A 17005-nucleotide genomic window follows, 5' to 3' on the forward strand; every position below is an offset into this window, starting at 1 on the left:
GACCTATTTGTGTGGCATGGCGCATTGTCCTGCAGGAAAAAAAAAACAGTCCTCAGAGATGGGGAACATTGCCTGAACAGAAGGAATCAACTGTTTTTCCAGGAAAACATTGTATGTGGCTTGATTCATACGTCCTTCACAAAAAATAACCTGCCCAATTCCAGCCTTGCTGAAGCATTCCCAGATCACCACCGATCCTCCACCAAATTTCACAGTGGGTGCAAGACACTGTAGCTTGTACGCCTCTCCAGGTCTCCATCTAACCATTAGATGACCAGGTGTTGGGCAAGGGCTGAAAAATAGACTCATCAGAGTAGATTACCTTACTCCAGTCCTCTATGGTCTTTGGCAAACTTCATCCTGGCTGTCCTTTGCTTCTCATTGGGGAAAGGCTTTTTTCTAGCTTTACATGACTTGAGCCCTGCCTCTTAGATCCTGTTACGAACTGTTCTTGCTGTGCACTTCACCCCAGCTGCCATTTGCCATTTCTTTTGTAGGTCACTTGATGTCATCCTGTGGTTGCTGAGAGACATTTGAATAAGATGACGGTCATCCCGGTCAGTGGAGAGTCGTTTTTGCCCTGTGTCGGTCTATAGCTTTGTTGTCCCTAATGTCTGCTGCTTGACCTTGTTGTAATGGACTGCCGTCTTAGAAATTTTAAGGATGGAGGCAACATGACGCTCACTGTATCCCTCTGCTAGTAAAGCCAGAATTGAGCCTTTCTTTTCCTCACTCAAGACTTTTCAACTCCTTTGGCTTGGTTAAAGTTATTTTTTCATTCTTATTACTTTTGGGATATTACTAGCACTTGTTTTGCCATCCAGCTTGTCCTATTGCAAGAGGATTGTGGACACCACAGCAGGGTTTTTCATACTTTCCCTCATTAAATAAGATTTGGTTCAGGTGATCACCTAATCAGAAGCACATTAAGTAGAATGAGATGTACTCTGGTTGGAATTCAACTGAGACTGGAATGGAATGGCTGTCAGACATTTAGAGAAGCTGATTTTTATATTTTTTATAAAACTGTGCAGCGGTCTATTAATTTTTGCAAGCTCTATATGTATATATATATATATATTATATTATAATATAATATGTATGTATAATCTCCTTCTCGCCCCCACTGGGGGTGGTCTTTGTTGCCCTTTCTCTTTCTCGGGTCCTCTACCAGAGGCCTGGGAGTTTGAGGGTTCTGCGCAGGATCTTAGTTATTCCCAGTATTGCGCATTTCTGGACAGAGAGTTCAGATGTTATGCCTGGGATCTGTTGTAGCCATTCTTCCAACTTAGGGGTCACTGCTACAAGTGCTCCAATCACCACTGGAATCACTGTTGCCTTCACCTTCCACATCTTCTCCAGTTCTCCTTTGAGGCCCTGGTATTTCTCCAGCTTCTCATATTCCTTCTTTCTGATGTTGCTGTCACTTTGCACTGCCACATCTATTATCATTTCTGTCTTCTGATCCATGTCCACTATCACAATGTCTGGTTGGTTGGTTAGCCAACACCTGCTTATCCGTCTGGATCTTGAAGTCCCACAGGATTTTATCGCTTTCATTCTCCACCACTTTCTCTGGGGTCTCCCACCTGGACTTAGGAGGACTTAGCCCATATGCTGTGCAGATGTTCCTGTATACAAATTCCTGCTACTTGGTTGTGGCGCTCAGTATACGCAGTTCCTGCTTGCATTTTGCATACTGACACTTTGTGTTGGACGGTTTCTGAGGTTTCTTTGCATAGTTTGCACCTTGGGTCTTGTCTTGTGTGGTATATTCCTGCTTAAATGGATCTAGTACTTAGTGCTTGCTCTTGTGCCGCTATGATTGGTTCCTCTGTGTGCAACAACCCTGCTGGCATCACTGCATGGCCTCACATCCCCCCACACACCAACTTACTCACTGCTCCAGGACATGCTGTGATTTCTGTCTGCTGCCAGCTCCATGTTCTGGCCTCTTATCTCCTGTCTGCTCTGTGCATGTTTCCTGGCTGTGTGCATAGGGGGGCTGCGCCAAAATTCTCTGTTTCTTATGGAATCAAGGTGCACCTGTCTAATGTGTCCCTGACCAATTACCAAGAGCCCTCTAGTATTTAGGGCAGCTCCACCCTGTGGATCTGGCCTGTGCAATGTGTTTACTCAGTGTCTTGCTACTGAGCTGCCAGGTCTTGCTCTGTGTTCCTCCTTCTCTGGAGACTTTACTCCTTACTTTGCTTGGTACTTGTCTGTCTGCCATCCAGGAGGTAGATCTCTGAGTCTTTGTTCCAGCCTTGCTTTGTACCTGTGTATACTCTGGTCCCTGTGTCCTTGGTACTGTACCTTGTTTTGCACTGTCACCTTGTCTGAACTCTGTCCTACCTCTGTCTGTATCCCTGTCTTTGGCTTCTTTCCCTGCTGTGTCTTTCCTTGTGTCCTCCATCTGCTTGTGTTCTGCACTCTTGCGGCTCTGTTCATGCTCCACTCTCTTGCAACTCTGCCTGCCCTGTACTCCTTTGGCTCTGCCTGTGCTCCGTACTCTTGCAGTTCTGCTTGGTTCTGGTTTTGCAGAACCTCTTGCTGCTCTACTACTCTTCTCCCCAGTCTTGCGGCTCTGCTCTCTTGTGACTCTGCCTGCTCTGTACTCTTTAGGCTCTGGCTGTGCTCCGTATTCTTGCGGTTCTGTTCTGATGCTGCAGAACCTCTTACTGCTCTACTACTCTTCTCTGCAGTCTTGCGGCTCTGCTCGTGCTCCACTCTCTTGCGACTCTGCCTGCTCTGTACTCTTTAGGCTCTGCCTGTGCCTCGTACTCTTGCGGTTCTGCTTGGTTCTAGTTCTGCTGCTGCAGAACCTCTTGCTGCTCTACTATTCTTCTCCGCAAGCTTGCGGGTCTCCTCCAGTATGAACAGGTCCAAATCTGTTCTGTCATACTCCACTCTTTCCTGTCAGTACCCGTACCTGCTCCTCCTGTGTGAACAGGTGCAAACCTGTTCCGTCATACTCCACTCTTTCCTGTCAGTACTCGTACCTGCTCCTCCTGTGTGAACAGGTCCAAACCTGTTCCGTCATACTCGACTCTTTCTTGTCTGTACCAGTACTAGCACCCGCTGTGTGAACAGGTTCTTTCATACACACCTGCCTGCCCTGTTTCAGCTGTACCTGCTTGCCCTGTGCCTCAGCTGTACCTGCCTGCCCCGAGCCTCAGCCGTGCCTGCCCTGTGTCTCAGCCGTGCCTGCTTGCCCTGTGTCTCAGCTGTACCTGCTTGCCCTGTGTCTCAGCCGTGCCCACCTGCTAGTGTCTCAGCCGTACCTGCTTGCTCGTGTCTCACCCATGCCACCCTCTCCCCAAGTGAAATCAGCAGCCACAGCCAGACAGGACCCTGGAGTGGCACCTGGCAGCTGCCTGCCGCACAAGCCTGACCTCACAATCAGAGGCTCCAGTTGAAACCAAGGCAGCTGTCCTAGTCACACCCCTTCCAGGGTAGTCTGGTTTGTGGCACAGTGGGGCCACAACCCCCTGGCTCATGCCCACCAGTCAGGGCGTGAGCGTGACACTGTGCTGTCTTGGAGTCCAGCTCTCTCCAGTCATTGGTAGTATTTCTCTATGTCAGCCACCTCCATTATCTGTCGATGGTACATCCCATGCAGCGGCTTAGTCTTCATCCGTCAATCCGATTAGATTGTTATATTTTGTTTCTATTATTCCAAATAATTATACGTTAATCCAACCTTCTTCATGCCCTGTAACCTGACAAGAATTACACACTCAATGTCAAAAGGGTTGTCCACTACCGGACAACCTCTTCTTAATCAATTCAGGACCCCAATTAAAATAATGCATACTCACTCCCACAGTGGCGCTGTTCCAGCAATGTCGGCACTACTGCTTCAGGGGTGTGACATGACATTGTTGTGTCATGTGCCCGCTACAGGCAATCAGCAGCCATAGATTGGCTGTGGCTGATAAATATTCCATCAGCGCTGACTTCTGATTGAGTAAAATAGTGAATGCTGCAGCCAAAAAAGCAGTCGCTGATTGGCTGCAAAGAGCACGGGACACAACAATGCCACCCTTCAGGAACAGAGGTGCACAAAATCGCTGGAATGGCACCACTGTGGGAGGAGCATATCCATAGTTTATATTTTAGTTGGGGCACTGAATTGATTATGAATGAATTGTCCAGTAGTGGACAGTTCCTCTAACAGAGTGCATGAATCTTGACAGTGTACAGAGTATGAAGTGGGTTGGATAAACTGTTTAATGATTATAATTACTATTAGTCCTATTTAATAAAATAATAAAGCATCCATGTTTTCCAACACAATGACAATGAGGATTATACAGCACAAATAAACCCGACGTACCAGGTTGAGCATTCTGATGGGCAAGCTACCAAATCCACTGATGGTATTTATATTATTGTGAGCCAGGTTGACGTGCTTCAAACTGGTACATTTTTCCAAGCCTATTATCTCCTGTATGTGATTATCTTACAAGTAAAGGTCAAAGAATAACATGGTACACATTATAGGTTATAGATATACGGCACTTCTATGGAGGTGGTGCTCAAGTCGGGTTCCACTCTGTTAATAATATTTTAAAGTACTTGGCACTCATCAGAGAACATATGCAGATAATAGTTTTATTATAGGCAATCCATAAAAATAACATAACGCTCCGGTCTTGTACTCAGACCTTCTTCAGATGTGTATTGTCATGTAGTGTATGCCAGAAAGGGGTGGGGGGTGGTTTCCAATAACACAACTGTAATTGTCACACATCATACTACAAATACATGTTGCATATCACGTAAGCACAGTACTGCAGTAGTGTTCAATCCTACTTCCACCCACTGGCGCAGTATGTGAGGGGAGATATGTGTTACATATATTTTACAACAGAGTATTCATGCACGTTTGTCATACTGTGTTTTTTCTGTGTCTTAGTCTTTGAGTGGTGTGAACAGTTTCTTACTGACCTGTTCATTCTTTGTGCATGTCTCATGTGTTCTTAATCCATTAATTTCTTGCTTATGCAAGCTTTGGGAGATCCCCGCCTCTCTGTTGTGGGACATGCACATAAGGAGCCATTTTGACCAGTGTGCCCATACCGTGCAGCGCCTTTCTGAATCCTGCTCATGTAGGTATTGTTCACATGATCAGGTTTAAATACATTAGATAGGACTGCTCCGTGAAGGGTTACCGTGACGTGGTGGAGTGGCTTAGTATACATTTTTTGCAAAAAACGTATCAACTAAATACCCTGTTTTTATCATTATCTTTTACCAGCACTTGCTGCTTACTGTTACACATATTTTACAACAGAGTATTCATGCACGTTTGTCATACTGTGTTTTTTCTGTGTCTTAGTCTTTGGGTGGTGTAAACAGTTTCTTACTGACCTGTTCATTCTTTGTGCATGTCTCATGTGTTCTTAATACTACAAATACAAGTTGCATATCACGTAAGCACAGTACTGTAGTAGTGTTCAACCCTACTTCCACCCACTGGCGCCGTATGTGAGGGGAGATATGTGTTGCAAAGGTTATCCTGCACAATGTGAAAGCCATACCTTTCCCTCCAGCATGATATGTGCTGAGAATAAATCAGTCGTTTCAAGGGAGTTTTCATGGTGAGTAGATAAGAGATGGTTTGGACACCTACTCACCATAACTCCACCTCAAGGGTGTGGTTGGAGTTAAATGTCCAGCCACTGTTTATTTTGTTTTGGAGGGAGGAAGCCTCCAGGTTGAAGCCTCAGTGAGAGCTGTCATGCGTGTTTGTCCCAGAAGGCGGAAGCCATACTGGGAAGGACTTTGTATGGACTTTTTTTTTCATTTGTGCCAGAAAGGCTGTTTTGTTACTATTTTGAGCTTTATGGTTTATGAAGTAATAAACCACCCAGAGACTTTAACCTAAAAGTGTTCCTGCATCTACTTTGGGGAACAGCTAAGTGAGCCAACCTTCCACAGTATGTATAACAGTAAATATGGAAATGAGCATTCATACTATATGGCGGCATCATTATAAAAAAAAGCCATCCAGAAAACACTGTTAATGGTGAATATGGCATCTCCTAATGTCTGTTTGACATATCCTACAGCCGATTTGTTACTTTTCATGTCGGGGCAGTCACTGTTTTTGCAATTTCACCACGCAATTTTTTCCCGTTTTCCAGTACACGATATGTTAAAACCAATGGTGTCGTTCAAAAGTACAAATGGTCCCACAAAAAACAAGCCCTCACATGGCCATATTGACTGAAAAATAAAAAAGTTATGGCTCTGGGAAGAGCCATGGCTCTGGGAGCAAAAAAAAAAAAAGCAAAAGAGCAAAAATCGAAATACCTCAGGTCGTGAAGGGGTTAGCATCTTCATCCACTTTCAGGACTTTCCAAGAGACACAATCCATAACTAAAACTTCAAGTTTGCATCCTTTGCTGTCCCCTTTTGGACACAACTGCAAGCCACAGCTTCTTTCAAGCAGAGTTTAAGGTTCTTTTTATAACACCCTGCTAAGCTATGTCGATAATTTTGAGGAGGCAGGACACAATAGTGTAGTGATCCTTCCAGAACTCTCGAAGGATGAGGTTTGTGCTCTCAAACCTCAAAGCAGCGTCGGAACAGGTTTACCCTCTGCAGAAAGAACTCCCTGGTGACCCATGCCTTTGGGTTTGCCCTCCACATAACCTGCAGTTTTTCTTTAAGGATTTTATGAGATTTAAAGGCACTGGTGTTTTCAGAGTGATATACGAGTAGTGGCTTAATCTTGCAGTCACCACTCAAATTTGCGCACAGTGCAAGGGATAACCTAGTCTTCATAAGTGTGTGGCCTGGCATGCTCTGCTCCTCTTCTAGTACATACATCCTCCTCGGCGTCTTATGCCAGAAGAGCCCTGTAGCGTCACAGTTGAAGACTTTCTCGGGGATGTATCCTTCGGATTCTATCAGTTCAGAAAAAGTTATAATAAAATCATCAGCTGCCTTCACATCTGAGCTTGCTGCTTCTCAATGTCTGACACCTGAGTGGATGCCGGTCGTCTTTTAAAATTATCAAACCATCCCTGACTGGCTTTGAATGACTCTTCCGATGCTTTGTCTGCTGATATTCCCACCGCCTGCTGCACCAAATTCCCATAAATTTCTTGTGCCTTCTCACAGATGAGGCTCTCGGTCATGCTATCTGCGAGCTACTTCTCCATTAATCACACTTCCCCATCTCTTCATGGACATAAGTTCGGAGCTTTGAAATAATCCTAACTCCCTTGGCTGGCATCATAGCTTTTATCGACTCCTTATGCTTAAAAATGGTACATATTGTAGAAGTACTAACATCATACAGCCTTGTCAAGTCGACAACTCGCACACCTCGCTCATGTTTTTCAATGATTTTTTGCTTTATATCCAAGGACATCATTCTTTTCTTCTTCTCAGCACTGGCACTCACTTTCCTAGGACCCATGTTTAAAAATGAAGCAACAGCAATGACAGAGATGCTTTCACGACAGGATAACAACATAGTGAGTTGGCGTAAGCTTACTCACAACTCAGACCTTGGCTTACATAACAAAAAAAATGGACGGAGCGACGGCTCGTGTCTTGAAAAATTTGTAAGTTGATTCACCCATTAGTCAAGGTATTACTGTATCTACATTTAGAGAAGAACTGTTTGGTATTTTATTATGTGTTTACATACTGTACATAATACTTCCAGAAAATCTGTAAGATTACTGTGAATATTGCAAACTAATACGATATAGGGAATGGTGAGTATCAAGGTCATATTTTATATTTGTCCAGTTGTAAGAACATAAATGGATTCATAGTAGTTACAAAAAGGATACTATTTAGTATGAGTGTTGTCAGAGCACTGTGAGCTGATAAATCCTTCATACTGGTTATATCATTGAATGACAAATCCACAACCTGAAAAAAGGATGAAAAAAACATTGTTATATATAAAAAATAATATAAAAATAAAATCAAAGACACGGACAGATTAGATAAGAAAGATAGACAGACAGACACAGGTGCTTCTCACAAATAAGAATATCATCAAAAAGTTAAATTTATTTCAATTCTTCAATCTAAAAAGTGAAACTCATATATTATATAGAGTCATTACAAACATAATGATCTATTTCAAGTGTTTATTTCTGTTAATGTTGATGATTATGGCTTACAGCCAATGAAAACCCAGAAGTCATTATCTCAGTAAATTAGAATAATTAACAAAAAACACCTGTAAAGGCTTCCTAAGCATTTAAAAAGGTCCATTAGTCTGTTTCAGTAGGCTCCACAATCATGGGGAAGAGTAGACAGTTGTCCAGAAGGCAATCACTAACACACTCCACAAGGAGGGTAAGCCACAAAAGGTCATTGCTAAAGAAGCTGGCTGCTCACAGAGTGCTGTATCCAAGCATATTAATGGAAAGTTGAGTGGAAGAAAAAATTGAGGTAGAAAAAGACAGAAATAAACACTTGAAATATATCTCTCTGTTTGTAATGACTCTATATGAGTTTCACTTTTTGTATTGAAGAACTGAAATAAATTAACTTTTTGATGATATTCTAATTTTGTGCCAAGCACCTGTAGATAGATAGATAGTCATGGCCGAAGTGCTTGGACCCTTGAAATTGTTCCAGAAAATTAAGTATTTATCCAAGAACATTATTGCTATTATACATGTTTTGGTATACACACGATTATTTCCTTTGTGTGTTTTGAAGCAACACAAAGAAACAGAGAAAAAAGGCAAATTGGACATAAGACCATACTAAGCACCAGGGTGCACTCATTACAGGTGGGATGAAAGGCGATTCCAGGAAGAAAATAGGAAAGGGTTCTTTACAGTTAGACCAATCAGAATGTGGAATGCCCTACCACGAGAGGTAGTACTGGCAAACACTATAACAGCTTTTAAAAAAGGGCTGGATGATTTCCTCAATACGTATAACATTGTGGGTTATAGTTAATTTAGTGACAAAATGTATAATTGGTGGAGAAAGGCTGAACTTCAAAAATGGGCCGGACAAAATTGTTGGCACCTTTCCAAAATTTGAATAAACAACTTTCTTTAGAGCATGTGATGCTCTTTCAAAATGACCTGTGGCAAGTAACAGGTGTGGGAAATATGAAAATCACACCTGAAACCAGATACAGCTCTGGCAAAAATTAAGAGACCACCACATCAAAATCCTGTCATCGGCAGCCCATTCTCCAGACCTGAACCCCATTGAAAACCTCTGGAATGTAATCAAGAGGATGATAGATAGATTAGTCACAAGCTATCAAACAAAGAACTGCTTCATTTTTTGCGCCAGAAGCAGTGTGAAAGGCTGGTGGTAAGCATGCCAAGACGCATGAAAGCTGTTTTTAAAAATCATGGTTATTCCACAAAATATTGATTTCAGAACTCTTCCTGAGTTAAAACATTAGTATTGTTGTTTCTAAATGATTAAGAACTTGTTGTTGTTTTTTTTGCATTATTTGAAGATTGAAAGCGCTGTTTTTTTTATTTTCACCATTTTACTTTGTCAGAAAATAAATACAAAATTTAGTACTTGGAAATTCGGTGACATGTCAGAAGTTTATAGACTAAAAGAACAATTTACATTTTACGCAAAAATATACCTATAAAGAGAAAAAATCAGACAAACTGAACATTTGAAAGTGGTCTCTTAATTTTTGCCAGAGCTGTATAAAGGGGAGAAGTTGACTGAATATTTGCATTGAGTCTCTGTGTGTGCCATACTAAGCAAGGAGGATAGAAAGAGAACTGTCTTAGGACTTGAGAAGCAAAATTGCTGAAACAATTCCATGGTTACAAGTCTATCTCCATAAATCTTGATGTTCTTTGTCCATGGTGTCCAACATAATGAGGACCTAGGTTTACCACCCCTGGCTCTGTATCTAATCTCACTGGATGTGAAAGGAAAAGGAAAATTGATGAAATATTTCAACACAGGATATTCAAGCTGTCATGCAGGCTCAGGGTGCTTCAGTTTCAGCGCAAACTATCCGTTGACATTTGAATTAAAAGAAACGCTAATGCAGGAGACCCAGGAGGACCTTACTGCTGACACAGAGACAAAAGAGTTGCAGTTTGCCAAAATGTGAGTAAACCAAAATCCTTCTGGGAAAGTGTGTTGTAAACAGAGACCAAGATAGAGCTTTTTGGTAAAGCGCATTGTTCTGTTGCTTACTAAAAACAGAAGGAGGCCTATAAAGAGAATACCTACAGTCAACTATAGTGGAGGTTCAAAGATGTTTTGGGGTTGTTATGATGCCTCTGGCCCTGGGTGCCTTGACTGTGTACAAGGCATCAAGAAATCTGAAGATTACCAAAGGATTTTAGGTCGTAATGTACTGCCCAGTATCAGAAAGCTGAGTTTGCATCCTACGTCATGGGTCTTCACGCAGGACAATGACCCCGAACATACAAGAAGCACCTAGAAATGGATGGAAACAAAGCGCTGGAGTGTTCTGAAGTGGTCAGCATGACTCTGGATCTAAATCCCATTGAACACCTGTGGAGAGATCTTAAAATTGCTGTTGGGAACAAGGCACCCATCAAATATGAGAGACCTGGAGCATTTTGCAAAAGAAGAGTGGTCCAAAATTCCAGTTGAGTGGTGTAAGAAGCTTGTTGATGGTTATAGGAAGTGATTGATTGCTATTATTTATTGCAAAGGGTGTGCAACCAATTATTAAGTTGAGGGCGCCAACAATTTTGTCTGGCCCATTTTGGGGGTTTTGTGTGAAATGATGTCCAAATTGCTTTTTTTCTTTTTTGTGTAGTTTCAATACAGACAAAAGAAATAAACGTGTATAACAAAACATGTGTAATTACAATAATTTTCTGGGAGATATACTTAATTTTTTGGAAAAATTTCAAGGGTACCATCACTTTCAGCCATGACTGTAGATAGATAGATCTCAATGGAACGGATATATTTCAGCAGGCTGTAAACATATTACCTGCAGTGGATCATGCTTACCCTCAGATTCTTGGGGGGGATGAAGTCAAATAACGTGCTCAGCTTATTCTTTGAGGCTTTTAGCTCAGTCAAGTATGGCATGAAACTGACACAAGACAAATCTAGAGGAAAAAATGGAAGCATTCATAAACCCATGCATACAACATACTGAAGTTTGGTTGGTATGTCTTTCATGTTACTGCAAACCCATTGATGGAGATTTATAATAATTAGTGAAAGGAAAAGTGGAAGAGACCCTCAAGAGACTGATAAAGTTGGTAGCGGTCCGTGGAATAATGACATCAGTAATATAAGGGGGACGCCATTTCATCTGCAGCCAATCAAACATGGTGAAATGTTCCCTGATACATTACCTCTCTGACACTAAGCGGGGCCTAAAAACACATCATTGGCCACACCAACAGCATTGGATGCCTACCTGAATTAAATATTTTATCATTATTTTTTTTGAAGTACTATAAATGCTCTAAATTTAGATAATAGAATTTAATTAGAAGAGAATAGATGCAAGCAGACATTCAGGACAAGTCCCATTATATGTTTCAAGTTTGTGAAATGTTTTACCAGCTTGTACCTAGTGTGGGGGGGGAATTATTCCTTAAAGTGGCAAAAAGAAAGCTGTGACGTAGCTTTACACATACCACTCCATACGCCCCTTCCTTCTCCCTTATTGCTCTTGAGGTCATATCTATGACTTAAAATTTGTTACAGTCCAGTTCATGGCTCAGTTTCTGCCCCATAGATACCTACCAGTGATTTCATTGCAAGACACATCCAGCTTCTGTAGGTGGACGTAACTACAGAGAATCTGAATATCATCTAATTTATGATCCTGAAAGAATAAGGATAACATATTACAAAGGGAAAATGTGTATGATATGGAAAAAAATGCAAAACAGTCACAATTTAATGGGGTATTTTCATATTCTGAAACTGGTATTGTTAGAAATCATGAAAATAAGCAAATTTGCAATTGACTTGCCTTTTCTACCTACTATCATTCTCCTGCTATGAGAGCTTTCATCTTACATTGTGCACAAATAAGGGATCAATTACCAGATTCTGGCCACATATGCGCAGTAGCTACATTTCATTCCTTAGCTCGTTCCCACTTATAAGGTCCAGCTGGTGTATGTGGGTGTCTATATGGCTAATAACAGTTCATTTTCTTTCTAGTTTTCTTCTCCTTCCTATTGCCTGCAACACTAGCCAAATCTTTTCAATGCGAGTAAGTCTTGATAACGGAAAACTTTCTTGTCACTAGAGGTGAGCGAATTTGTTCGAATTAGGTTCCGAATACGATCAGAATTGAATATTGTTTTTGCAATATTTGTCGAACACAGCCGAACATCATTAGAGTCAACTGGAGTAGAAATTACCGAATATGTTCGAAACCGATCATAAGACAGACATTCGGCACGACTATTGTTCGAATATAGCAAAATCTGATTCGGGTACAAAATCGAACAAATTCACTCATCTCTACTTATCACCAAAATCACTAAACATAGGTATCCTCGAGTTGTCTCTTGAGCAGCTCAGAGGAAAGCATTCTCCTTAGTTTCCTTATTCCTGTTTTTGGTAGAGCAGGGCTCTCCAACTTGAGTGACGGCTCTGCTGTAACACATTCAGCTTTTAATGGTTTGCTCCAAGTCTACACCGTTATCACCGAATTTACACATAGAGATAGTGAGGCGTTTGAAAAAGCACACAGGTCAGGAGAGCCGATAGTTTTTTACAACTGCCTGTCTCTTCAGAACAAATATGTACAAGGAACAATGAGTGACACCTGATGACCATAAAAAATAAATAAATAGACTGTGTCGGTATGGACAGGAGTGTAACCACTCTTATAAATAGAAAAACCAAAGAAGGGAAGACCGAGGAGAACTTGAGAACACCCCTTTAAATGGCAACTAGTATCTAATATTAGTGATTACATTTTGATTTCTAAGAAATAAAAGTATTAATTTTGTTAGGCACTTGCCCTAAATCTTCAGAAACATGCTCTCTGTGGTCTTAGAACCTTCAATACCACTGAAAAGTGATAACTGAAATGTACTGTTGATACCGCTCATGTTAGATATAGGGTGCTATGTTATACTTCCTTTATCGGTAATGTTGTCATTCACTTTATATTATATATGTATGTTTTATGTATTGATTAAAGAAAAATCATTATCTTAACAAATGCGTGGTCATACCTGTAGGTTCTGAATTGTATGCTGTTGATACCACCATTGTATGATAATTCACAAACTGGAATTTCACAGCTTTTTCTGAACGTTTGCATCAGTTCATGTAAAGAACATGCCAACAACAGTGAACATTTGGTGTTCTTTTTATTGTGAAGTAAACAAGAAATAGGACAAAATAACTGAAAACTTCAGTGTGCATAACTATTCACGCCCCTAAAGTTAATGCTTAGTAGAGCCTTCTTTTGCTGCAATTACACCTACTTTGGATAAGTCTCCATGAGCTTTCCACACCTTACCACTGGGATTTTTGACAATTCATGAAGGCAAAACTGCTCCAGCTCCTTCAAGTTAGATGGTTTCCTCTGGTGAACAGCAATCTTCAAGTCTGACCACAGATTCTCAATTGGATTCACGTCTGGACTTTGACTAGACCACTCCAAAACATTTACACATTTCCCCTTAAACCACTCGAGTGTTGCTTTAGCAGTATACTTTGGGTTGCTGTCTTGTTGGAAGGTCACAGTCTCAAACCACTCACAGACTGAAACAGGTTTTTGTCAAGAATATCCTTGTATTTTGCACCATCCATCTTCCCATTGACTAGGATCATTTTCCCAGTCCCTGCTGCCAAAGCATGATGCTGCCACCATCATGTTTCTTTGCAGGGATGGTGTTCTTGGGTTGAATAGCTGTGTTGGTTTGGCGCCAGACATAGCATTTACCTTGGTGGCCAAAAAGTTACATTTTGATCTCATCTGACCACAGCACCTTCCTCCATACATTTGGGGAATCTCCCACATGTCTTTTGGTAAACTCAAAGCGAACCTTACAATTTTTGTTTGTAAGTAAAGGGATTTATTCTGCCCACTCTTCCATAAAGGCCACCTCTATGAAGTGCACGGCTTATTGTGGTCATATGGACAGATACCTGTTATGATTACGTCACCGAGGATAGTCGGCAAATAAGCTAGGCAACCAGAACACCAGAAAGGTTGGTAACTTAGCGGACTGCAGACCCTTAAACCTAACAACACAACTAGAATTAGCCGTGGGACGTACCTACGATGACCTAGATGCCTCGGCACAGCCAAAGAGTTAACTAAGCCTAAAGCAAGAAAGGGGAAAGAAACTGCCCCGGAGCACAACCCCAAAGGAATAGATAGCCCCCAAACATATATTGCCAGTGAGACAAGATTAGGCACAAAAACAGGCAGAAAATAGAGTAAGCAAATGATGGGGCCCAAACTGTCTAGATAGCACAGGACAGAAGAGATACTGTCTGCAATCACGCAAAAAAACATTAAAAATCCAACATGTCTGATATGCAAAAATACTGAGGCCACACGACCTCTCCCCCACTAGATCAGCATTCTGCTGTGAATTGGAAGCAAAACCAAAGACACTGCTATAACAGGGGATTAGCAATACTGAACAGACTGACATAAGCTGTGGCATAAAGAATGGGGTCCAGCACCGGTCCCAGCAGGGAACAATGCTGAACCCACACAGCAAAGCAGAAAGCAGAGAAAGGCAAAACTGGATCAAATGCAAAAAGATTCCAGCAAACAAATAACTTATCTGAACAATGCAGGACCAAGCAGGGGACAAGCGGACTTCAAGATACACAGGAAGAAAAAGAAATCACCAGCAGCAACTAAGGGAAGCTTGCTCACTTAAATCTTCCCAGTCTGTAACACCTGACTTCCACTCATCATCTTCAGGTGATGGACCTCTGTCAACCCGACCAGCTCCAGTACCCACAGCAACCACCAGAGTGAGCCCAAACTCAGAAGTCACATCAAGAGTGTTCACAACAGATATCCCAGTCTCTTCTTGGGAACTCTACAGCTATTTCAGGATTATCTTTGGTCTCTGTGCTGCCTCTCTGATTAATGCCCTCCTTGTCCAGGCTGAGAGCTTTGGAGGGTGGCCCCTCTTGGCAGGCTTGTTGTAGTACTGTGTTCCTTCCATTTGATGATAATGGATTTGATGATGTTCTAGGGATCATCAGAGTTTGGGAAATTTTTTTTCTAACCCAACCCTGACTTGTACTTCTTATCAACTTTATCCCTGACTTGTTTGGAGATCTCCTTGGTCTTCAAGCTGTTTTTTGGTAAGTGGTGCCTCTTGCTTAATGGTGTTGCAGCCTCTTTGGCCTTTTGGAAAAAGTGTGTATATCCTGACAGCCCATGTGACATTTAGATTGCACCGAAGTGGACTTCCTTTCACCAAGCATGGGGCTTATGAAAGTAATTGCTTGCACCACAAATGTTTAAGGGTTTCATAGCGAAAGGGGTGAATACTGTTAGGCGTCGGGTTTCAGCAGCGGCACAGCAGGAATCCAGAGCTTCACATTCTGTGGTCTCCCATTCTCCATCGACCGCAGAGGAGCTTGCTCAGCAGCCCCGTATTTCCCGACGCTCTGCCCAGACCTGCTCTGTGGGTCTGGCTGTTGCTGCCACCTTTGGGCCAGCCATAGCAATGCAGGCTGCTCAGCAGCAAACCGTTCCAGAGGCTAAGTCCTTCCGTCGCTCCACTAAGCTTGCTCACAAGTCGATCTCCCATTGGAGATCGGGAGTCACATGCACATGTCCTTCTCCAGATCTGATTGGTCCATCTCAGGGATCTGGAAGCTTCCGGAAGGTCCCGGCTATAAAAGGTTTGCATGGCCACTTGCCATGCGCCAGTATAGAATCTAGTTGCTAACTGTGTGAAAGATGATGGATGTATGGACTTGCAAATGACTCATTAAGATTCCCCTCCCTCTGATATTACGAGTGCGTATAGGGAACTAGTGATAGAGTCAGCACCAGTCAGTTGCAAGCTACAGGCCACAATACTCATCCTCCACAGTACTAGCGTCCGACAGTGCGCCTGCTACCGGGCATTATCGTAGAGCGGCAGTGTCTGTCGCCGCGCTGCAGTCAGCTCCTCTTGGCGTCCGCGGTTGCGATGCTGCACGCACGGTAGGTCTAGACGGACGTGGACTCTGTGTCTTGGGCCAAGTCCTGTAACCATATACCATGCGTGCATTCCTCCAAGTCCTGTGACGTCAACAGGCTCAGCCTTTCTGTTTAACGCCTCGGCGTCTCTGTGAAGGAACAGAGATCGCCCAGCGCAATCTGGGTGACGTTCAACCTGCGGGCGTTATACCGCCATATAGTGCGTCTGCCATTACATAGCAGCAGTGTAACACCTTCTGCATGGTGGACCCCGGGCGGCGAACGCACTTATTTATTATTTAGTGCGTTCCGCCGTCCCTAACAGAATACATATACAGTATACATGCCAAGTTTTAGTTATTTTAATTAATTTATGCCTATATTTTTCTGACTTCATCAACTTAAACTACTTAGTGCTGATGCATCACACACAAATCTGATTACAAAAATATGTAAATATAGTTGTAATGTAACAAAATAGATAAAAAGCCAAATGGAATTTCACAAGACATACTTTCTCTGGCCTGCCGGCTTGCTGCCAACTTCGTAGGCTTTTTTTTCCTCTTTTATCTTATTAAGATACTTGATCTATAGCTCAAACGAAGTTAAATGATTTCAACATATTGGTTAAGAATTTACAATATTTTCTATTTAGTGACAGTTGTACATGACATAGAATTCCTCACTTGGTCTGTATTGAGAAGAAATATTCCCTGATGGTTCTCTCTGTCACCTTGCAAGCAAATTCAGGATAAATGATACCTCCTCTACTTTGGGCATAACAATCATAGCAGGAACATCTTATGTCCCATGATTCCTCTTGTATTTCTGTTACTTGAGGATACCGGTTTGGAACAGACTATGGTAAGGTCTTGTAGAAAGCCACAATTT

General features: G+C 42.1%; 1 protein-coding gene across 1 annotated transcript in view; it reads right to left on the bottom strand.

Annotated features, from left to right (window-relative positions):
• The window catches only part of LRGUK (leucine rich repeats and guanylate kinase domain containing), a 103617-nt gene that overhangs the window by 72486 nt on the left and 14126 nt on the right, over window positions 1–17005 (bottom strand). Inside the window, exons 4-7 of the mRNA XM_073580981.1 lie at window positions 11725–11806; window positions 10975–11075; window positions 7818–7899; window positions 4340–4464 (exon numbers count right to left, since the gene is read on the bottom strand). Of these exons, the coding sequence (XP_073437082.1) occupies window positions 4340–4464; window positions 7818–7899; window positions 10975–11075; window positions 11725–11806 (390 nt within the window). The remainder of the gene's footprint in view (window positions 1–4339; window positions 4465–7817; window positions 7900–10974; window positions 11076–11724; window positions 11807–17005) is intronic.

This window comes from Dendrobates tinctorius, unplaced genomic scaffold (assembly GCF_039654945.1).
Source record: "Dendrobates tinctorius isolate UK_male_01 unplaced genomic scaffold, ASM3965494v1 ptg000066l, whole genome shotgun sequence".
In the NCBI taxonomy this organism is placed as follows: domain Eukaryota; kingdom Metazoa; phylum Chordata; class Amphibia; order Anura; family Dendrobatidae; genus Dendrobates; species Dendrobates tinctorius.